This window comes from Labeo rohita, chromosome 16, assembly GCF_022985175.1.
Source record: "Labeo rohita strain BAU-BD-2019 chromosome 16, IGBB_LRoh.1.0, whole genome shotgun sequence".
Lineage (NCBI taxonomy): Eukaryota > Metazoa > Chordata > Actinopteri > Cypriniformes > Cyprinidae > Labeo > Labeo rohita.
The window spans coordinates 2,072,678-2,096,918 of record NC_066884.1 but is presented as its reverse complement, the minus strand read 5'-3'; the positions used below and the strand labels follow the sequence as shown (position 1 = coordinate 2,096,918).

At 35.4% G+C, this 24,241-nt stretch overlaps 1 protein-coding gene across 1 annotated transcript in view; it reads right to left on the bottom strand.

The window, feature by feature from the left end:
• Positions 1-12,362, bottom strand: part of ubr5 (ubiquitin protein ligase E3 component n-recognin 5) — a 46,687-nt gene extending 34,325 nt beyond the window's left edge. Inside the window, 9 exon segments of the mRNA XM_051130986.1 lie at positions 13-224; positions 1,159-1,308; positions 2,547-2,706; positions 3,309-3,579; positions 4,917-5,036; positions 6,056-6,132; positions 7,354-7,435; positions 7,552-7,596; positions 12,125-12,362. Of these exon segments, the coding sequence (XP_050986943.1) occupies positions 13-224; positions 1,159-1,308; positions 2,547-2,706; positions 3,309-3,579; positions 4,917-5,036; positions 6,056-6,132; positions 7,354-7,435; positions 7,552-7,596; positions 12,125-12,186 (1,179 nt within the window). The 5' untranslated portion in view covers positions 12,187-12,362.
• Positions 12,363-24,241: the final 11,879 nt, after the last annotated feature.

Below are 24,241 nucleotides of genomic sequence, written 5' to 3'. Positions count from 1 at the left end.
TTAAAGGCCCACCTTATCAGGCCACCACTGGAGCTCTTCGCCCAGAGTGACGGGGCTCTGCAGAGGCACGCTCTTCTTGTCAAGGCTGGGCTCTCCCTCGCGGCTGGTGGAGCCACGCTCCGCATCGAAGGAGGCTCCATCCAGCCACCTCCTCTCGCGCAGCCTCAGGACCGACTCGCGCTCGCGGAGCAGTTCCGAGTCTCGCTCTAGGGGGAGAAGGAGAACTGGTATGCAATAGGGTCACACCAGTGGGATAACAGTAAGCCACTCTCTGGGAAAGACCCTTGGAATAGTGAGATTTCATACAAATTACAATTAATAAGAGTCTAATTCTTCTGTACTTCTGTGACACCAACCACCAAAAACAACTGACCGTTATGTCGCAAACACGACACTGCGAGTGAAAAGGATCCATGACCGTTTAGGTAATGATCCATATTTTATTAAAAGCATTCGGACGCTGCACAAGCTGGCTTTGTCAGTTGGTGGGTCGCATTAGCAGCGGAAACATCTTGTTAACACGGGTGTCCAGCATTAGCTGAGCTATTCGGGTATAAACTGCAGGGTCTTATGGGTAACTGTCTGCACTGCAGGGCCTTTCGCAGAGGGCTCACTAGGGGAAACGACGACTATGACCATGCAGGACAACTGGACACGCTCTCAAAGCACAGACACTCACACACAACACATACATGCAGCAAGACGTCTTGAAGGATTTGATATCGGTTCACAGATGCTGATTTATGAACATGTAATTTGGTAAAGTATAATTCTGGTCTGCGTTGTTTGCACCGCAGGGCTCAAACTTGCTTTTAAACATTGTTCTGTAATTTTCAGTTGCTTAGCAACTTTGTAACCTCATGTATTAATATAGAACTCATTTGATTCCAATCAAATTTGAACTAATATTAAAACTAGTTTTGCTTTAAAGTGTCTCAATGTAAATCAGTCTTTTTGTTTGACCACATCAAACTAAATCAATAGCATCTTCCTCATATTTCACATCTGCATGAATGTGTTGCGAGTTGTCACTTTTTATATTAAAAATACAGCGTTAACGATGAACGCAGTGGTTGTGGCACAAGCATTTCCACAAATCTTACTGAATGGCTTCATGAGACTGAGTGAATGCAAGCATGACTGTGTCGTGGCCTTTACCTCGCGAGGAGCCGAGACGAGATAAGGAAGAGCGTCGGAAAGAGGGGTAGCCGAAGTAGCTGATGTCCTCAGAGAACATGGCGTCCGCATCAATGATCACGCTGGGGTGAGCGGAGTGAATGTCCGCGTCTAGCAGTGACATCAAGTCTTCTGTGGAAAATATAAAAGGCATTGTCAGAAAATTGTTAAATTGTCACGGTCTTAAGTGTCATAACCGTGACCCCAGGGATCTTCAGTACGACCATTTCAGAAAACTACTGCGTGCGACTATGAAAAAATATTTAGGAGCACTAGTGCGACTGACCAGATTAGCATATTTGTGTTTGCGCTGAGGGGAACTTCAAAGGTTTCTACGTGTTTTTGCAGCGTTAAGGAATGTAACAGACATATCTCACAAATCCTTTCATAAACAAAGTGTAGAGAGTGTGTAAATAAGAGATTGATTGTGCAGTGCAGAGAGCTTCGTTGATTATAATGGAACTTTGTGAGACTGCGATGAACTAAGATGAGTAACAGCTTTTAATGATTTTTAAGGGAGATTGTAAATGAGATATTGATTTAATACAACAGTTAAATAAACAAAGTTAATATTAAGTGACTTACACAGTCTGACTATAACACGATTGCCTGATTTTGCTCTATTTCGTCATCAAAAATAGTTTGAAACAAGTCACAGCTTGCGCATCTCCATTAATGATTTATGAATGAACGTGCATTTTTAAATCTAGTGAGTCAATGATATAATTTCCCATTCACAAAAACAGTCACTTGCTCTATTTCCGAATGAATCAGCCGTTCGAACAAATCAAATGAATGAATGATTCAGTAATTAAATCAGTGACTTGCCGCCACCTACTGGCAGTTTGAGTTTTATTTTTGAAGTATCTTTTCAGTTATTTAAATCATTTAATATTTCTATATCCAAAATTTTGTGTTTAAAACATTAATCTCAACATGAATTTATGAATTTGACTGCATTCATGCCACCTCTGAGCCTCATTAAACATCTGAAAAGCCACCTTGTGTTTTTCTGGGCCACCTTTGTAGTACAAATTAATTTTGTTAATACTGATTTCATTTGATTGTTAACTTATTCTTAATTAGAACTTTTTAAAAGCTTATAACATCTATATACATTTTTAACATTTGACATAAAAGATGACATACTTTTAACAAAGTTAGAAAAATGCCATTACAGAGGTAAAACCAAAATTCCCCTGTGAATCACTTTAAGGAGTCAAATATCACCTTGTAATGGGAAGGCTAATTTGTGATTAGATTTTTTGATTATTGATTAGAAGGTGCTCCTTCTAAAGGAAAATTTTGACTGTGCTCCTAGAAAGAAAAGCAAGCGTAGAGCCCTGGACCCATCTTCTATGCCTGTTTACCTCCAGGTAAGTAGGACTCGCTGGCCGTGTCGTCTCCATCATCGCCATCCTCATCATCTCTGCTCAGAAGGTTGTTTACAGCCAAGTTCACGTCAAGGTTTGTGCGCTGCAGCTCTCGAATGATGACACTCCTGGACTTTCCCTGAAGAACCACCTGGGCCTGGTTGGGAAAGCAAAACAAATCGAGTTTCGAAATTAACATGTCACATGTGACCCCAAAATTAATGATAAAAAAAAATTAATAAATACAATATTTGAAATGCTACATTCATGTTTCATTTCAAATCTTTACACTTAATATTCAACATGCATTTATATTAGTTAAATATTTTTCAATAGAATTGGCTTGATGCATTGTATTTTTTAATATTATACACGTATTATTATATTGTATTATTTAATATTGTATTTATATTTCATCCATTACACACCCAATGATTTGCATGCATTTATATTTGTTAAGAACATAATGCATGCAATAAAATTTTAATTAATCAAAATAATTGCTAGTTGTGGCCTGAGTTGTATTGCTAAATGGTCATAATTACTTCAGCTTTTTTATTTTATTATTTCAGTCTAACTCCATGTATAAAACTTAATATACTATGATTTTCTCAGTAGAGAATGAATGTCTGTTATGTTAAAAGTTGAGTAATATACACAAACATTGCATTTAACTTATTAAGCAGACCTGCAGCAAGCACATCCAACTAAAACAGTAAAAGTCAGGAATGTGGAACAGGCCCCTGAAGTGAGTGTTACCTGAGAGATGAGCTCCTCTGGGATGACGGAGGCTGGAATTACAGGCTGTGGCTGACTGCCCAGCAGGCCGGAGCCTCGATCTCTGCCAGTGCGGATCACGCGGGTCTGTCTGCGTGAATCACGGGCTGCTGTGGAGGACCGGCCTGAAGATCCTCCTCCTCCAGCGCCTCCTCCACCGCCCCCTCCGCTCCCGCTGCCTCCTCCTGCGCCTCCGCCGCTGCTGCCTCCGCCTCCACTGCCGCCACCATTTACTCCTGAACTCCAGCGGCTCCTGTCAAACACACCAACAATCAGGATCAGTATACAGCTAACAAGATCCTCTCCGCAGCTGATAATTAACTCTAACAGACAATTTCTTCACTTCACATTGTTTGTCTTGTGAATATGAGAGAATAAAACAAATGTTTTAAAAATGTCTCAGATTTACACTTAAATGTATAATTAAAAAAAAAAAAAAAAAAAAAAAAAAAAAAAAGTGTTAATAATTGTGTGAATTAGTTTAAAACTGACTTAACAGCTCATTTGCATGGTCACTATTTATTATTCATTCATCCTTTTGAAAGTTTTAATAAAGTTTTTGTATGATAAATACGGTTTAACATAATTGTTTATTTATAGATATATATATTTATAGTGTATACATATACACACACACACAATTTTAGTAATTAATTTATTTTAATTTTAGTCATTTATTTATGTACAGTGTATTTTATACTAAACATTTTAATCCATTTAAAGCTAAAATGGCTAATATAAATATATATTTAATTTATAATTTTTAAATTCAATTTATTAATTTTAGTAATTTGTTTTAATTTGAATGATTTATTTTATTTACAATGTACTTTATATTAAACATTTTTAATCTAAAGCTAAAATGGCTTATATAAATACATCATTTATGTAATTTAAATTAAATGTATTAATTTTAGTAATTCATCTATTTTAATTTTAGTAATTTATTTTATGTACAATGTATTTTTTATTAAACATTTAATTTTATTAAAATTTAAAGCCAAAACGAATAATATAAATATATATTTAATTAATTTAATTTAAATTAGATGTATTAATTGGAGTAAATTATTCATTTTAACTTTAGTAATTTATTTTATGTACAATGTATTTCATATAAAATATCTGTAATCTATTTAAAGCTAAACAGGTGATAAAAATATATAATATATTTGCGTTTAAAATGGCTAACTATTTTTCACTGAGATTTCTTTGTGTGTGTATTACATACTATTAGACTAATAATAATACAATGAACCTCATCAAAAAGTTGAAAAATATTGGTTATATAAATATATATATTTTTTTTTTTGATGTATTGCACAGTTCTAACAAGCACACTTTAGAAAGACATGGAATGTGAGTTTGAATTTCTTCTTAGTAGCCAAGCATCTCACACATAAAATAAATATTTTTGGAAATGGGTTTGCGGTGTGAATATTTTCTGGGAATGTTTGGGGATTTTATTGCATGCAAACAAAACAGCAAAATCATTTTTAAAAAGGTTTCTTATAACCAAAGGCAGCACTGCATGCGTGCCTGGCAACGTTACCTGATGGCTGCATTTCTGATAGCCCTGCCACAACTTACCCAAGGGTGTTGCCTGCCAGTCTGCCCAGTGTGTCAGAACCAGACAGGAACCAGGGCGGATCACTAGTCCTGCCTGGCCTGGAGCTCCTTCCTGCCCCTGAGACACTGCTCAACTTTGAACTGGAAACAAAAGATGGGAGATCAGTTACAAACCTATAGTCCCAACATGTGGGACCATCACAGAGCCTGGAGAGCCCAGGCCTACGAGCCAATCGGCCTCTCGTACCGTGGGGCGACTAACATGGCAACACCCTTGGGAATCAGAACTGACTGCAGCTCATTCCTCAGGCAAGAGCTGTAGGAAAGGCTGACAGGGAACTGCTAAGGATTTCCCCTAAATCATGTGCCATCATGCCCGCTAAATATTTTAGTCATATACAAACACTGTAGATTGCAATAGAGATTCGCACTGTTGTGACATGGTTTTTGATCCCAAAAACAACACGAAAAGAAGCACTAGTCCACCTGCTCAGTTCAAGCAAAATGCACAAACAAATCACTGCAATGCGCAGCGGACAGCAAAGCGGTCATAATGAATCGTTTCTGCAGTTTAGTTTCAATAAACGCTCTATTCAGACTCCGGAGGTTTTAATTTCTAAAACCTATTTTCATAAATCTCTTTAATTCATTTAAGCTAATGTTGTAACATGCTTGCATATGTATTTGTTTTTCTACATTTCAGTATTAAAACAACACTGCTGATGAAACCAGAAAAACAAAAGCTGGCCACACCTTCATTAAATGCTCTGAAGCCTGTAGATTCAGACTAAGTTGCTCCCATCTGAACTACTTCACAAAACTCCCTTCCTTTCATCACTAAGAATATAATACAAGTGCATTTCCTCCATGCAAATATAAGGCGAATTACTGCATCATATATAGCGTTCATATTTGAGTGCATTCATGCTACACTAACATCATAAAAAAAGGTCAGTATGTCTTCACGCCAAAGCCCACAACACACCCGTAATGTAAACATATATGGTAGGTTTTACCGGTGAAAAGTCAATGCATTTAAAACAGAATTAAGAAACTTAACAGACAAACCCACAGCAATCATAACCAGAAAGGACAGTTATTTTGCATGCCAGCTCAAACATGCATTTTCCATGCATCTAACAGCGGTATTAATTTCTCACCCATCATTGCCATCAGGCTTGCCGAGCTCCAGTCGGTCAGGCTGGACGGCAAAGCTTATCCTGCAGATACGTCCATCCTGAAACAAAAGGGAATATCATTTTGTGCACTGCTCTGTGCTCATCAGACAAAATAAAGTCATTAAACACACTACCAGTCAAAAGTTTTTGAACAGTAAGATTTTTTTTTAAAGTCTCTTCTTTCCAAAGTACAGCAAAAACAGTAAAATTCTGAAACATTTTTACTATTTAAAATAGTGTTTTCTATTTGAATATATTTTAAAATGTAATTTATTCCTGTGGTCAAAGCTAAATTTTCTCCAGACTCCAGTCTTCAGTGTCACATGATCCTTCAGAAAACCTTCTAATATGCTGACTTGCTGTTCAAGAAACATTTTTAATTATTATTATCAATATTTAAAACAGTTGAGTGCATTATCAGGACTCTTTGATGAATAGAAAGACCCAAAGTTCAGCATTTATCTGAAATAAAAATCTTTTGTAAAAGATTATACCATTCAAAAGCTTGGAGTCACTATAATTTCTTTTTTTTTTGGGGGGGGAGAAATTGCTTTAAATTCATCAAAAGTAATGATAAAGACATTTATAATGTCACAAAAGACTTCAATTTCAAATAAAAGCTGTAATAATAATAATAATAATAATAATAATAATAATTTTTGTGCAGCAAATCAGAATATTAGAATGATTTCTGAAGGATCATGTGACTGGACTAATGATGCTAAAAATTCAGCTTTGAATCACAGGGATAAACTACATTTTAAAATATATTCAAATAGAACACAGTTATTTTAAATAAAATGTACTTTGGATCAAATATATGCAGGTTTGGTGAGCAGAAGAAACTTCTCTAAAAAGCACTATCCTTGTGTCGGTCCAATCCCATATTTGTTTTTTATTTTCTTTAATGCAACCCAAAAGCAGAATTGGTGAAGAAATGTGCATTGCTCTTTTATATACCAGTATAACAGTTCATAGTGACCTGATAAACTTCAAAAAGGCCAAAAAGGTCCTTCTGACACTTAAGAAAGAGTCACTGTGACTCAGTGTTAATGGAAATTACACCAAAATCAATACAAGTCACTTTGGATAAAAAGGTCTGCCAAATGCAAGTGTATTTAATAAGAGCAAAAACCAGCATACTGGTTTACAACAAGATGAGCAATATTCATGTCATGTAAAATACAATGATCCACATGAAAAAACTAAATCTTTAGGTCTATGAAAAGGCTTAAAGCAATGCGTGATATAAAGTAACAGTGCTGCATAATAAATGTTACCTCAAGGAGAAATCCAGCATGATTTGGTCCAACCACACACTGCTTAAGTTTGGCCTGCTCCAATGGAATAAGGTGTGGATGACTGCCGTGTGGACAGAGAAACGTTAGCCCAGTGTTTTCACAAAACTCAATACTTCATTGATGTGGAAAGAATTCTAAAACCACTGGCTTAAAATGTAAATACTTGGTAAAACATACCTGTTACAGTTGTATTTGTTGAGCTTCTCTGACACTTCACGGAGTCTGTAAGAAACATCAAAGATTTGTGATGCACTGGGCTTATAAAACTGACTCAATGTCCACAGAAAATAGGATTATACAATGCTTAGAATAACACTGTTCCCGTCACATTATCAAAGCCAAAGCTGAATATAGAGCACAATCATTTATGTTGGCTTGAGCAACAGCCAACATGTCTAAACCAAAACTGGCCAAAACCTTGGTAGTGCGAAAACGAGAGAGAATGACTATTACGGTTTGACTGTAGGAGGCGGAAGGAAAACTGAGGAACAGATCATGCCTCATGGGCAGAGGAAGCTAAGTGGCCTTGTGGGTCATTTTACCCTCCACTTTATTCTGGGCATTCCGCGCTGATTCCTGCCATGCTTAAATATTAGTTTAATATACAAATGCATAATGCATTTGGAAAATGCAATTTCAAAAATGGAATGCATGATGTTTAAATAAACCTGGAGGCCTAGTTTTCAGCTCACAAACAAATAACTCCTAAGTCATCAAACATTTGTACTAAACATGCAAAGATTTGTAATGTTTTCACTCACTATATTGATTTTACAATTTATCAGCAAGTGAATTAAGTGAGTTGTTATTTGCAAAATCCGATTAACGTTGATTTGTGATTCCTTGAAATAGCTAAATGGCCTTTCAAACAGAGCGCATTTATACAAAGGTCAGTAGAAATCTCAAACAATACATCCGCTATGAATAATCATGCATTGGAAGAGAAAGTTACAACAAACATAAAACTCTGGTAATAAAATAAGATGTGGTATGAGCCGCAATAATGAAAGGGAAAAAAACAAATGAACAAAGGCTCTGCTGGAAGTCTTCTCTCTATTATAAATGATTTCATTATTCCATGCCACGAGATAACAGCTAAAACCAACGACTGGGTATGAAAATAAAGAGATTTTCAGGCCAAACAGTTAGACATAAAAACAAATGCATACAATTTCCACCAAGAAACTATGGGTATGAGTGCACTGGGGACAATGAACACACTTGGAAGGCAGCAATGTGTGCTGTAGCTTTCATATGAGTAATGCAGATGCACAGCAGACATATGAAGCAAGATGTTTGCCTAGGGCAGCATGCAAACGGGTCCAAATTGGCTGAGGAAAAAAGATTTCTCTCAGATGTTGGCCAACTTTAGTCCTTTAAGCTCTTCTTGGACAAAAAGTGTGTCATAAACCAGCTGTAAAACTGTCAAAATGGCTGCATACCAAAACCTAGTGTGCTCCCTACATAGGCAGCATTTTATACACTTTGTGTTTAGAGCATTTATATGATTTAAATGAGGTTGCTGCCTATGTAGTGCATTCCACATAAGTGAGGTAAGGACGCTCCCTTAGTAGGCAGCTCACTTGGTTTTGGAACAGAGCCAATGTTTTGCTTGGCATACTTGGCACACTAGCGCAGCAACATGCCTACAGCATCATCTGAACAATGAAAACCGATGGAGACAACTTCTAAACACCGTGATGTTAACAAACAATAAGTCATTTTCAAAATGATTACATTCAATCATCTAAACTTATCATTAAAATCTTCAGATTCTCTCATTTCATACAATCAATCCTGAACCACTGAGCAGCTATTCTTTGTAAACGACCTCTGTAGATCAATTCCATATGAAAACGAGTAAAGTCCTGAAAGCAGCTCCTGCAAAAACCTTCATCCAAGTACTTTAAAAAGAAACCAAAAATATCGTAAATAAATTCTCCCACAATACCATAATGCATGGCACAGCATATTATACCAGCGGGGAACCGCTGTCGAAAATGTGTCTTAAAGCACTTATTTTAAAGTAATATTACCAAAGCAATACACATGCATGCGCAAGCTTTTCAATGCATGTACTTTCTAACACAGACTAAAAAGCCCAAGATCAGCGACATCACACTGCAGTGTTCACAGTGAATATCCCTGCACAGCAGCAGTCTTAGCTATTGAGATCATGCTGAATCTAGCATGAAGGGGACACGTGTGCAGAAAGGTCCCTCGCTTCCTGTCAGCGCAGCACAGCAGAAAAGCCTTCAAGTCACGGCTCATTATTGCAGGACACATCAGTGGACAATGAAGGATGGAGGTCTCCATGCGCACAGTAAAACGTTAATGACTAGTGCAAGTATACATCCGGCTTGAGGATGACAGATAGCAATGCACAGGACAACCTACCCATAGTAGCGAAAAAACCAAGAACCTGATAACATGTAGGACACTAAGCGTACAAACAAAATGGCTCAAAATTGCATTTAGTCTTGATCCAATGCATGCATTTTATTTTGTTGGAAATGATCACCTGAAACACTTTATAATGTAACATTTCCATGCATTAATTAAATGGCTTATGGTTCTTTATTATCTACACTACCAATTGCCTAAACGGCATCATTTCCTATACAGAACGGCACTAAAAAATATAATTACACCACTGCATACTCCATTACTCTACTTCTGACACTCACTTCACTCACACTCACAGCCTGCCACAGTCTTATCTGTTCTGCCAGTTTCAGAACCAAAAATATTTTTACACTTCTATTAATAATATAAAAGTTCTTACATTTTTTTAGCGTGCAAAGCATCTGTCAATTGAACTAAAATCCAAAGTGCAAAATGGCTTTGCGCACTTATCCAAATAAAAGGCTGCGTTAGAATTATGCAGTCTTTTGCACTGCTGTTTTTAAAGCAAAGCATGGCACCGTTTTTACACAAACAGCTCGTGATCAGGTCTTGGTTCACAGTAAATGCAGCAAACTTGATCTCTACATTCACTGCAAGTTTAAAATGCATTTAGAAACGAAATGTGCAGCTGTTACAAATGCACAGAATTTCCAACATTTTTGTGGATAGATCAAGCCATTTCACTAGACTTGTAACAAGACACTTGTTTAAAAACATGTTTTTACAGAAGTTAAAAAAAAGGACTGAAAAAAATAACAATAACAAATAGTTAATATACTTATCAATTCAGAATCATTAATGACTAATGCAATTATACATTTACATAAACACTTTATATAAATATACTTTTGATCTCTCAAAACACACTAAATTAATGTAATAAACAAAAATGCACAACATTTTCTCAGGTCCACTTGCCATAGTATTACAAAATTTGATTGGGAAACACTGGATTTTAATATTAAGCATTAGTTTGTTTATCATTTGTTTTAATGCCATGTTAGCATAGGGGCAATTTACATGCCAAATAAAGGTCATCTTCATAATAATCCATAAAATGTTCAATTATTATATAAAACATTTTATATGAAACATCAGACACATCCGAAAACAAAAAATTAAAATGTGTAACTATTTAAAAAGCCAAAGATTTGCATATTAGCATATTAGTATTAAGTACTCATAATACATACAGTGCATATATATTTATTGTTTATAATAAACTTGAGAAAAAGAGAGAAAAGGAGAAAAAAAAAACATTTACAACTTTGGGATAATTTATCTGGCAACCTTTCTTTGATGAATTTCATTGATGGTTATCCTGGTGTTAGGCTATATAAAAATCACAAAACTGATGACAAAAACATTTTAAGAAATTTTGGTACATTTAAATGGTAGGTTTGCAAGCATACAGTGGGAAAAACCCAACACACAGTTTTAAAACATCCATAAACACCAGGAGAAGGCAATGAGACACCCATTTTGTCCAAGGATGCTTTCAATGTTACCGGCCATGGATTCCTCATGCAGCTGTCACCAGACATAACAACCACCTCCATCACCAACTATCTGTATTCATTCTGACTAGTCAAGTTGACTAACGTTAAATTCAGTTTGTAACTATTTTTGTTTATAACATTTCAAGAAATGTAACGTTAACGTCACTGATAGAGACTATGGTTGTAACCAACGTTACAGCTTTTTTACATGGCACGAAAAAAGAAATGAACAAGCACTCAGTCCTCAAGATCTACGAAAGAATGACGTTAAACTCAAAACACTGCAATTTTTTATCTTAATCATCTTTAGTTCAAAACATCGCGTCTTCGCGTTTATAGACAACTGTTAAAACTAATTGTTCAAACCCGGATGTGACACAAACCAAAAGGCCAAACGTTAAAACACATTTTACACTAGTTGTGATGTGATTTCCACCAACTTTATGAGGATAAATTAATTAAACGGAGAAGCGCGCATAGTGCTAACGGCTAACCGGCTAACCTGAGGGGATTTTTATTCAGCAAATCTCTTCGCGTTCATTCGGCGTATCATAAAAAACACGAGTTAAATATAATAAATCAATCGTACATTTACGATAAAAGTCTTTATTTGATGTGTAAAAGCATAAATTTATCGCAGTTCCCTCTCTTTTCACCTCCCCATCCCCCAACCCGCATTGTGTCTCCAGTCAGCCGGGCCTCGTTATTTTTAGACCCAAATGTCCAACCTTGAGCGCCTGCAGGAGGCACAAAATACTCCACATATTTACTTAACAATCTCTGAATGAACCTTCAACTCATCCACGGAAAATCCCAATCGCAAAGCGCTTCTTTCTTATAAATACCTGTCATTAAGCTGGTCTTCGGTCCCGGGTAACGGGTGAACCACGAAGTGAATGGACGTCATGGGCTCGGTCCCGGGTAAATGATTTTGTGGGGGGCTTTTCTCTTTTCTTTACGGGTTAGGTTTGACAATGTGTGTTTTCTTCGCCGAAAGCAACCGAAGAGCTGAAATATACAACCTCCTCATCCACATGCCGCCATCTTAACTCTGTTTAAGCTTCTTTGGGTCTGTTGGGGAGGATGCGTGTGTAACGGCGGCGCTGATTGGCTGAGAGTGAGCATGTGTCGGCGAAGCGGATTGGCTGAGAGGTATAAAGGCAGGGAAGAGGGCGGGTCTGATGGGTCATTTCCCATGTGTTGTCATTGTGTTGGCGACGACTGATAATGTGTGTCATTGTAGTAAATATACGGCTGTTGTTGCGGTGTTATCTGCATTCAGTTCTGATACGAAGCTCTTCTTTGGCGGCTTTATAGTTTGAGCTGATATTAAGCCCACGTTAGAGTTATCAGGCATCTCATATTTCCAAACCTGATTGAGCCTATGAGACATGATGCTTTGTGGGTGTAAATGCACCCATAGGAATAAAACAATGATGTCATGGCCACCTGCCTCACAAACACACACACCTGTAACTGTGCTTTGCATGAATTCAAAAGCGTGCAATGTAAGAAATTATATATATATCACTCGAATAAAGGTCAAATAAAACTGATGTGCTGTTTAGGCCTGTTTGATAAGCTAAAAATAATTTTATCAGTATTTAAATTGCACATGAAATTTCTGTCCATTTGCATTATACTATTTTGTGGTGCGTATTTGTCAGTCATGCATAAATGAAACAGGTAAGACTCCAAAAAGAAAAAAAAATAATGGTATATTGTTTGTTTATTGTTATTTGCGTCTGTTTGATTTTATTTAAATAATTATTTTTAATGCATTTATTCAAGTTGCTTACATCTGCATACATCGCCTCATTGTGGAAAATTAATTAAATTAAATTAATTCATTTAAAAGTATGAACATGGTTAAACCATGGCTTGCTGTGAAACAAGCAATATCCAAGCTGAAATGTATGAAAAGTTGAAATTATTGATGATAAATATACTGTGCATTTAAAACACATTCAGCTTATTACAGAAATCCAATTTTTTTCATTTATCAAATATGTATCACTTTAAGTTTATTAGTTTATGTTAAAACTGTATAATACAAATGCATGGAAATTTTCTATGCAATTAAAATGTCTAAATCTTAAATACAGACATAATAATTTTTTATTTTTTTTTTATTTTATTTTTTATTTTTTTGAGTGTTTCGTACTTTTGTCCCACTGTAGTTAAACCTATATTCTGCAAAGTAATATTGAGCAGGTAAAGTAATAGCTAGTAAATCAAAATCCTTTTGTAAAATTGTATACTCCAAATGCATGGAAATTTTCTATGCAATTAAAATATATAAATATTTGCCTAATCATTTTTTTTATTTTATTTTATTTATTTAATTTTATTTATTTATTTATTTTATTTTATTTATTTTTTTTTTTTTTTTTGAGTGTCTAATACTTTTGGCCCACTGTATGTACACATATATTCTGCAGAGTGATATTGAGGTGAATTAATAGTTAGTAAATCAAAATCCTTTTATAAAATTGTATAATCCAAATGCATGAGATTTTTTTTCTGTACAATTAAAATATATAAATCTTACATCTATGCCTAATAATTTTTTATTTTAATTTATTTGTTTTTTATTTTAATTTATTTATTTATTTATTTTTATTTTTTTGAGTGTTTTATGTTTTTTGAGTGCTTTTGTCCCACTGTCGTTAAACTTATATTCTGCAAAGTAATATTGAGCAGGTAAATTAATAGCTAGTAAATCAAAATAATTTTGTAAAATTGTATAATCCAAATGATAAATATACTGTGCATTTAAAACACATTCAGTTTATTACAAAAATCTGATTTTTTTTTTTTTCATTTCTATATGCCCAACAAATATGCATCACTTCACATCACAAGTTTATTAGTTTGTTTATGTTAAAACTGTATAATCCAAATGCATGGAAATGTTCTATGCAATTAAAATTTCTAAATCTTACATACATAATTTTTTATTTTATTTTATTTTATTTTTTATTTTTTTGAGTGTTTTGTACTTTCATCCCACTGTAGTTAAACATATATTCTGCAAAGTAATATTGAGCAGGTAAATTAATAGCTAGTAAATCAAAATCATTTGTAAAATTGTATAATCCAAATGCATGGAAATTTTCTATGCAATTAAAATATATAAATCTTAAATACTGGTCTAATAATTGTATTTATTTATTATTATTAATATTATTATTATTTTTATTGTCTTTAGTACTTTTGTCCCACTGTAGTTAAACGTATATTCTGCAAAGTAATATTGAGCAGGTAAATTAATAGCTAGTAAATCAAAATCATTAAACACCAAAGGATATTATATTTTTTATATAACAGAAAAGCTGTAAATGCTCCAAATGCCCATAGCAATTAGACCACTTGCTAGGGTAAATATGCATGAATCGTCCAGCAGGTGGCAGGTTTTGCCTTTTAAATTAAATTTCATTAGGAAAACTGAAGAAAAAGGCTGTCTCATCTTACCCCCACCCTCCCCATGTGTGACCATCCAAGATTTGTCTCTGTTTTGTTTTGAATGAAATTGTGAGCAACAAAAATGAATCTTCAGCATCATTCTTAAATGCAGCTTTTGTAATCTTTACGAGCAAATAATGAATTTATATTTACTTATATTCGTCTTTATTATGCGATACACTCTGAATGACCACTGTGTATGAATCATACTATATAAATAAAATGTAAACTGTAGACTGCAATAAAAGCATTTTGTCAAAGAAACTGTGTGCCATACTGAATATTTGTTATCTGGACACATTAATGGTGAACCATGGTGAAATCTTACCAAAAAATGGTGAGAGATATCAGCAGATCTTTTCTTTGTTTATTTTATTCTATTTATTTGTTTTGTTCATTATACCATTGCTGATTATTAGTAATATGAAAATAGCTTTAGGGCAGTGACTTGAAATATCTATGCGAGGCCATCCAACATCAATACTCTCAAGGACAATCAATGCAGACACGCACAGGTTGAAGTTATTTTTAACCAAAACTTTGTTTAGTGAGTTTGTGTAAACACGTCCCATACTATACTGGGAATCATGAGTTTAGTGCACTTTGTTCTCAAGTGAAAATCTGCAAACAGGAAAGATTCAGTGAGCTAAAAATAGTGAACAGCTGCAGGATGAAATCTGCTTCTGTTGCTTCTGATTGGTCAATCGCAGCGTACAACCGATCATTGTGCCAAACTGAAAAAAAAATGTAACCTAAAAATGATAACATCTAAATTAACTTGCCTTATTCAAATCAAAAATATGATGTAGCATCACAGAATCTAAAAACATACATTTATAAAGAAAAAAATAATTTTTATGGGTTAAATCAGGTGAAAATGGCTCTGGAAATAACTGGAGGGTACCACTTATTGTTAGCTGTTCTACTTTCTCATTTCACTTCACACTCATCTTCCTTTATGCGTAATAAAAGTCAAATCAATATTTCATATCCATGTTTTTACTAATTTTATAAATGTGAATCTGGACCACAAAACCAGTCATAAGGGTCAATGTTTGAAATTGAGATTTACACATCATCTGAAAGCTAAATAAAAAAGCTTTCAATTGATGCATAGTTTGTTAGCATACGACAATATTTGGGGGTGCAAAAAAATGAAAATATTGAGAAAATGACCTTTAAAATTGTCCAAATGAAGTTCTTAGCGATGCATATTACTAATCAGAAATTAAGTTTTGATATATTTATGCTAGGAAATTTACAAAATATCTTCATGGAACATGATATTAATATCCTAATGATTTTTGGCATAAAAAAAATATCATTTTGACCCATACAATGTATTATTGGCTATTGGTACAAATATACCCGTGCTACTTAAGACTGATTTTGTGGTCCAGAGTCACAAATAGTCTTGCAATGAGTGTTTCTGTTGAGGTTACAGTGATTTTGTCCTTAACAGGGTAAAATAAAGTAACCTAAAAATGGTAACATCTAAAATTGTATGTAAGTTTAAAGTAACATCTATATATCTATATATATATATATATGAATTTATACCAACAAAACTAATTTTTGTTTGTTAAATGAGGTAGAAATAGCTTTTTAACTCTTTCCCCACCAGCATTTTCGATTTTTTTACAAATATACAGGTGCATCTCAAAAAATTAGAATATCATGAAAAAGTTCTTTTTTTGTAACTTGTTTCAAAAACTGAAACTTTCATATATTGTAGATTCATAACATGTAAAGTGAAACATTTCAAAAGTTTTTTTTTTTAATTTTGATGATTAGAGTGTATAGCTCATGAAAGTCAAAAATCCAGTATCTCAAAATATTAGAATATTTCCTAAGATCAATCAAAAACAGATTTGCAAAACAGAAAAGTTCAAGTTCTTTAAAGTATGTTCATTTATGCGCTCAGTACTTGGTCAGCAGCACAAATTACAGCAAATTACTTGCTCCTACTCACTAAAAAATGTTGGGTTAAAAATAACCCAACTAGTAACCCAACTATGGGTTGGTATAGCACCTTCCCATCTATGGGTTAAAAGTAACCCAACAGTTGAGTTAATTATTTAGATTCATTTATATCAGTTTCTATTTATTTATTTATTTATTTTTTATAAAAATACACTATAACACTACTTTGTTTTCAAATAAATATTTTATTTAAATATGCAAATATTTTTTTTTTACAACTATATATTTTTAAATGTAGAACAGTCATACTGCAAATGTTTACAAAATAAGTGTACAAGAATGTGAAAATATAATACATTCAAAACACAAATATGCACACACAACTGACATATTTTCAAGATGTACACTGAATTCAAAACCAACAAATGTGATTCTGGTCCACAAAACCTGTCATAAGGGTCAAGTTTTTTTGTATTTAAATATAAACATCATCTGAAAGCTCAATAAATACACTTTCTATTAATATGTGGTTTGATAGGATAGAACAACTATTTGAAAATCTGGAATCTGAGGGTGCAAAAAAATCTAAATATTGAGAAAATTGCCTTTAAAGTTGTCCAAATGAAGTTATTAGCAATACATATTACTAATAAGAAATTCAGTTTCAATATACTTATGGTAGGAGATTTACAAAATATCCCCATGGAACATGATCTTTACTTAATATTCTCATGATTTTTGGCATGAAAGAAAATTTGATAATTTTGACCCATACAATGCAATTTTGGCTATTTCTACAAATGTACCCATGATACTTACGACCGATTTTGTTGTCCAGGGTCATAAATGTGTATCAATTCATATTTATTTATATCAACACATACACAAATGTGCACAAATAAAACAAACATAACATACAAACTTTTATCAATAAAACAAAAATAAAAAATCATAAACACAAGTAATAATAATAATAATAATAATAATAATAAAACAATAAAAGTAAATCTTCTGGCTGCTGGACTTGCTGATAATCAGCAACATAAAAAGTTTTTACGGATCAATAAATACAAAGTTTCTAAGGAAGAGGTAACGTGTTGAAAGAACTCCTGGAATATTAAAGACTGTGTGCTGCAAATGGGTGCAGAGGAGCTTTGGGTAGTAGATGTCATAAATGTAGAAATGTCTGAAACACAGATCCACTGCTTGTAGTAAGGTCTTCTGTTCCACTGCTTCACCGTTGAAAATGCTAAAAACTTCTTCTCTTGGAGTTAGTGCAGCAATGCTGGTGTCATCCGGTCGCATAAAACTTCCTTCATTGACTCCTTCCTCTGTGATACGATGAAGCAGAAGAAGAAACATTTTACTGATAAACTAGAAACATTTTTTCATAATTGTTGGAAAACCTACACTACTAATCAGAAGTTTTTGAACAGTAAGATTTTTAAAGTTTTTTAAAGAATTCTTTTCTACTCACTAAGCCTGTATTTATTTGATCCAAAATACAGTAAAAGCAGTAATATTGTGAAATATTTTTACTATTTTAAATAACTGCTTTCTATTTTAAAAGATTTGAAAAGACTGGACAATTACATTTTAAATATATTCAAATAGAAAGCGGTTATTTTAAATGCTGTATTTTGGATGAAATAAATGCAGGCTTAGACAGAAGGGAATTCTTTAAAAACATTAAAAATCTTGCTGTCCAAAAACTTTTGACTGGTAATGTATATGGATCACTAATATAAATAGTTTACTTACCTTGAAATATTTCAGTTAATTGGCATGTGGATGTTTAATGTATGAGATTCCACTGTTGTAGTTTTTCCTTCACTGAAGAACCCAATGTCTAAAAATAAGTATAAACACATTTAGTACACATTTAAAAAAAACATGCAAATCTGTCATAGCTTTATAAGAGAAATGGCTGTAATTAGAGGCGATTCTAATATATGCGTAACAATATTCAATATAAATAAACCATAAAAACACATTTAGTGTTATTCCAATTAGTGCTCGCTTTCCGAACAACAGACGCTTGTCCTGTTTTGACCAGCAGGCGTCGCTGTTGTGTCACGAACGATTGGAAGCAGTGAATCATTTTGCGAATTAAGCGATTCGTTTAATTGATTCGAAACTTTGAAAAGCTTCGTTTCTGCCATCACGTCTTGCTTTTGGGAAATGTGATTATTTTTAGACTTTTCTAAACAGTAGTGATGGGAAGTTCGGATCATTTTACCGACTCTGTCCTTTGAGTCTCGTTCAGCAAAATGAACGAATCTTTTTTCGAGTCATTTCGTTCATTTTGTTCATTTTAGCAAAATATAATTAAAATGTTACGTTTTACTTCCCTAACACATCTACTGCTTACACAAACGTTGATCACACTACAAACAAGACAAAACTATAATGCTATAAGAAACAGAAAATATTAATTCATTGTTTACCTGGGTCTTTAGTCTATGATTCGCTCACCTCACCTCTTATCTGACAAGTTTTCGGGTTTGAGTCGTTCGTTCATCACGTGACAGCCCCGTAAGGTGAACGAACGACTCTAACTGTGCGTTCACACCGCCGCCGGCGAGAGCGTCAAAATTCGCTCTGGCCGCCCTGCCAGCAACGCTGTAGAAAGATTCGTTGACGCCCTGACGATCGAACGCTTGGTCTTGTATTTAAAGCGGCCGCAAAGCAAACAAGCATGTTGATCTTGTGCAGACTGACCACAAGTAGGGTGTAAGTTAACCTCATGATTTTTATAAAAAGTTAAAGTAAGAAATTGAATTTAATTGTAGTTACATGCAGTGGTGTAGTGGTGCCTGGAGAAGTGTATACGCATTATATACGCAAGCTTTTACCTTTCTGACATCTGGACGTGACTCTGCGCAATCCCTGACATGAACAGCATCTGGGGTGGAGGAGGACTGAGCGGGCGCGGGCGCATCAGTCTTAATCTTCAAACATATTTCAAATGAAGCCGGCGTCTTTACTGGGTGTTTTTAGCGAATATTTGGATTTATTCACATATGACTGGATGTGCTGGACTGTCATGATTTTGGCTAATGCAGGACACTAGCTTACTGAATGATGTGCATCAGAGGGGATTTCAAGGTGGGTATACGCAAAGCCACCTAATAAAATGGATATATGCCGTAGAGTTGCGTATACCCTCCACTACACCACATGTTTGCTAACGAAATAAACCAATTAACTATACAGCCACTGTCTGTATATATTAAAGCCTAATGACATTTATCTTTATGTTTTTCTCTACTGACAATACCACAGGGGAGACCAGGTACAGAACACTTTTGTTTTTACTTGCGAAAAAAATAAATAAATAGGCAGAGGTGCCTGTTTTTATTTTAAAATAAGTGTCATACACCTAGTCTCCATCAGATGTCAAAATTTTCGCCGCAGCTGTCTACAACACCTATTTTTCGTTTAATCCAATGTGTCGATATGTCAGAATTTTTTTTTCAGCAGCGACACTGTTTTGCATGCTCTGGCACTAAAGTTAGCATATGCAATTCCCGCTTATTTACAGAAAATATATAACAAAATATAAACATATAACATCAACAAGACACCTTGGTCCATGCATCATTTTGCTTGGGAACTAATGTGGTCGGAACCAAAGTTTTACAGGCGTTCTCTGGAATCCTCTCAAGGGGTGAACTTCTACATTCCGATTGGTTGCCGCCGAGCCGCGTCATAGCTCATTACCATAAAGTTGACCTGACTTCAACTCTTCCCTACGCCCACACCGTCCAAAACGCGCCGCGCCGCTTCTCGCCGGAGCTCGCCGCCGGCTCACATTGAAAATGAATGACTTCCGGCCACTTTGACGCTCTCGCCGGCGGCGGTGTGAACGCACGGTAAAACAGTTGAACTAATTCCAGTACAGAACCTAATAGGATGCTGCTCATGCGCGACTGAACGAATCACTCCCCCCGAGACGACTCGTTCGTCCCGAGTCACATTAAAGATTCGTTCAAAATGAACGAATCGTTCAAGAACGACCCATCACTAGTAAACAGAGAATTAACTGAATTTGAGCGCATCTCTCTGAGCGGCCGCTGAGCCTAATCTTACATACTGGACCGAAGTTGAAAGGTTCGTGCGGCGCGGTTTAAATCAACAATGTCTCATTTAACATTAGCCATTTCCCATATAAAGTTAAATGTGATAACCATTAATGCGACCAAACAAACTGTAGTCAGAAACCGTATGTCTAGAACCCTTCATCAGCTGTAAAAAAAATACTAAACCTGTAGTAATGGTAGACGGTGATTTCAGTAACATAAGTAGTCCTATATACATTCCACCATACATTATTAACTTTAGGTTACTGTAATACATCTCTAAACAGTTTTACAACTTTCTGCTAATGTTTATTTAATTTATTACTGCTAGCGACCTAACTGGGACAGCTAAGTTAAGGTGAAGTTATTCGTTTACAATCGAGCTCATTCTCCGCAGTAACGTTACAATACACTGACTAAAGGAAACTACAACTTCGTTAAAAAAACAAACATACAACAACAAAAGTTAAATTTTGAAGTGCATTTCACGTTCTTCGTATAAGTATAATGTTATAAGAGTTATTAAAACCCTGTTACTCACCTCATACTGATGCAGCAGCAGCTTCTTCTGTCGTCAGTCACTGTCGACCGTTAAAATTTGAACTGTCCCCGCGGGAACCAATTAAACCCAATGCTGGGTTATTATTAAAAACAACCCAACCATGTTTAAAAAAAATAACCCAACGTTTTAGAAAATAACCCAACACAGTGACCCAATATGTGTAACCCATCTATTGGGTTAAAAAAATAACCTATCTATTTTTACTGTGTAGCATGAATTACAGCATCAGTGAGGTGTGGCGTGGAAGTGATCAGCCTGTGGCACTGCAGAGGCACTACTGAACCTTCAACTCGTCTGAATATTGTTGGATCGACTGTTTCTCATCTTTCTCTTGAAAATATCCCATAGATTCTCAAAGGGGGTTCAGGTCAGGCATGTTGGCTGGCCAATAAAGCACAATAATATCATGATCAGCAAACCACTTGGAAGTGGTTTTGACACTGTGGGCAGGTGCTAAAGTCCTGCTGGAAAAGGAAATCAGCATCTCCATAAAGCTTGTTAGCAGATGGAAGCATAAAGTGCTCCAAAATCTCCCGGTAGACAGCTGCATTGACTTTGGACTTGATAAAACACAATGGACCAACACCAGCAGATGTTGCGACACCCCAAATCATCACTGACTTCAGAAACTTCACACTGGACTTCAAGCAGCTTGGATTCTGTGCCTAAATTCAACATGAAATTCAAAATTTACTTCTATCTGAAAAGAGGACCACTGAGCAACAGTCCAGTTCATTTTCTCCTTAGCCCAGGTAAGATGCTTCTGACATTGTTTCTGTTTCAGAAGTGGCTTGGTAGCCCTTGTCCTTAAGACGTCTGAGCGTGGTGACGCTTGATGCACTGACTCCGGCTTCATTGGAAGGTCTTCATGAAGGCCCTCCAAGTGTTTGTATCAGCTTTGCTTGACAGTTTTCTCAAGCTTGCGGTCATTTCTGTTGCATGTGCACCTTTTCCTACCCAATTTCTGTAAGCGGCCACCTCTTTCAGTAATGACCTACTAAGACTTACCCTCTTAGTGAAGGGTGTCAATGATTGTCTTCTGGACCATTGCCAAGTCAGCAGTCTTCCCCATTATTGTGGTTTCAAAGAACAAGAGATACCCAGAATTTACACTAGGGACATTTATTGAAACTCAGATGTAAATATTCTAATATTTTGAGATATTGGATTTTTGACTTTAGTGAGCTGTAAGCTCTAATCATCAAAATTTAAGCAAATGCTTTTGAAATGTTTCACTTTACATGTAATGAATCTAAAACATATGAAAGTTTCAGTTTTTTAAAATAAGTTACAAACAAAAAATGAACTTTTTCACAATATTGTATTTATTTTGAGATGCACCTGTAATGTCGTATGAATATCTAAACATGTCAAAGAAAGAACAGAGCTTCTGCTTTTAAACAAACAAAAAAAAAAGTTTTATTCTAGCTTCATGCATTCTTTTTAAATCAACTTCTGAATGTGGGCAAGTTTGTTTTAAAAAGCAACATTTTAAACCAAATGTTGAGATTTTTTTTTTTAAATATTTATTTTTTAGACTTTATTATGACAGAACAGAACATACCTGACAGGAAGCGAAGTGGGACAAGTACTGCTCACTGCAGAGCCAAATGGCCTCCAGCTCCCGCTCTCTTGATGTCCAGTTCCACCTCTGTGTGAACTAATGGGTGGAGTTATGTTTAGGATAGAGTAAGGGGTAAGGTTAGGGTGTGGTTAGGTGTCTATATCCACCCATTACCTCCAACGAGGGGGAGCTAGAGCTCCAGCTCCTCCCATCTGGCTCTGCAGCGAGCAAGTGGGACGGAGAAAAGGGAAAATACTCGAGTCGGGATTCGAACTCGGGACGCCCGGAGCACTGCCCACAAGGCTATCGGCGCCGACAAAACGCGTTTTTAATGGATGCATCCGCTTACATATGCGATCGCTTACGATTACCATCTGTAATGCATTCTCTACAGAGCAACATTTGTGAGGTTGAATCATGTAAAGTGCATGTGCAAAAGTGTTACTTGGCCTCGGCGGGAGTGCTCTAGATTTACACATGCTCATGCACTCGCTCATACAAATCTAGGGCAAGGTTCAGTCCAGGAATTCAGTCCTCAGATGACCCGCTAATGCTGGAGAGAGAAGCCAGTGTCGTTTAACAGAATCATAAAATAGCATCAGGAATATATTTTGTGCAGATTGTGCTTTAGAATAAACTGACATCCCTGATAGACTGTCTGTTGCGCTTTGGCCTGTTGGGTAACTGTTATTTAACAGCGAGTATGTAACCAAATATTCAAGAGTGGGAGGAGTAAATGCAGAGGATTAACAATCAACCATTGCAAAAGCATCTCTCTGTATACAGGAAAATATCATTTTTAAAGTATTTATGATGACTGGATAAAGATTTGCAAAGTGTGTTTATTAAATTAAAGTATTTTTTAACATCTAAATTTTTTTTTTTTAATTTTATAGGAGATAAAATAGAAAATAAATGCATATAAAATGATTATATAATGAAATTACATAAGTTTGTCTTTAGATGATTTATAGAGTGTGAATATCCCTTGTCAGACACACTGCAGGAATGAACGCACAAAAATAGTTAATGTAAAAACTAGGCCAGTATTGGTTTAACATATTTTTTTTGATATTCGGGTGCAATGATGAAACAACGTTAGACATTACAGAGCGTTATAAAGAAAACCAAGGCTTTTTGGCGGTCGCTGTCCTCAGCGTGAATAAAACATATGAGTAATATGCCAGAGCTGAATCAGGTTGAGCAGGGGTCGGCTTAAATATCCGGACATCACTCTCATGGACACACAGCTGACCGACTGTGTACCATCCGCATACATCGCCCGGATCAGCCACTGATCACGCAGCGACGCGCTCTCCTGATTGGCTGACGCTCTGCACACCTTTGCCGCTGATTGGCTGAAGAC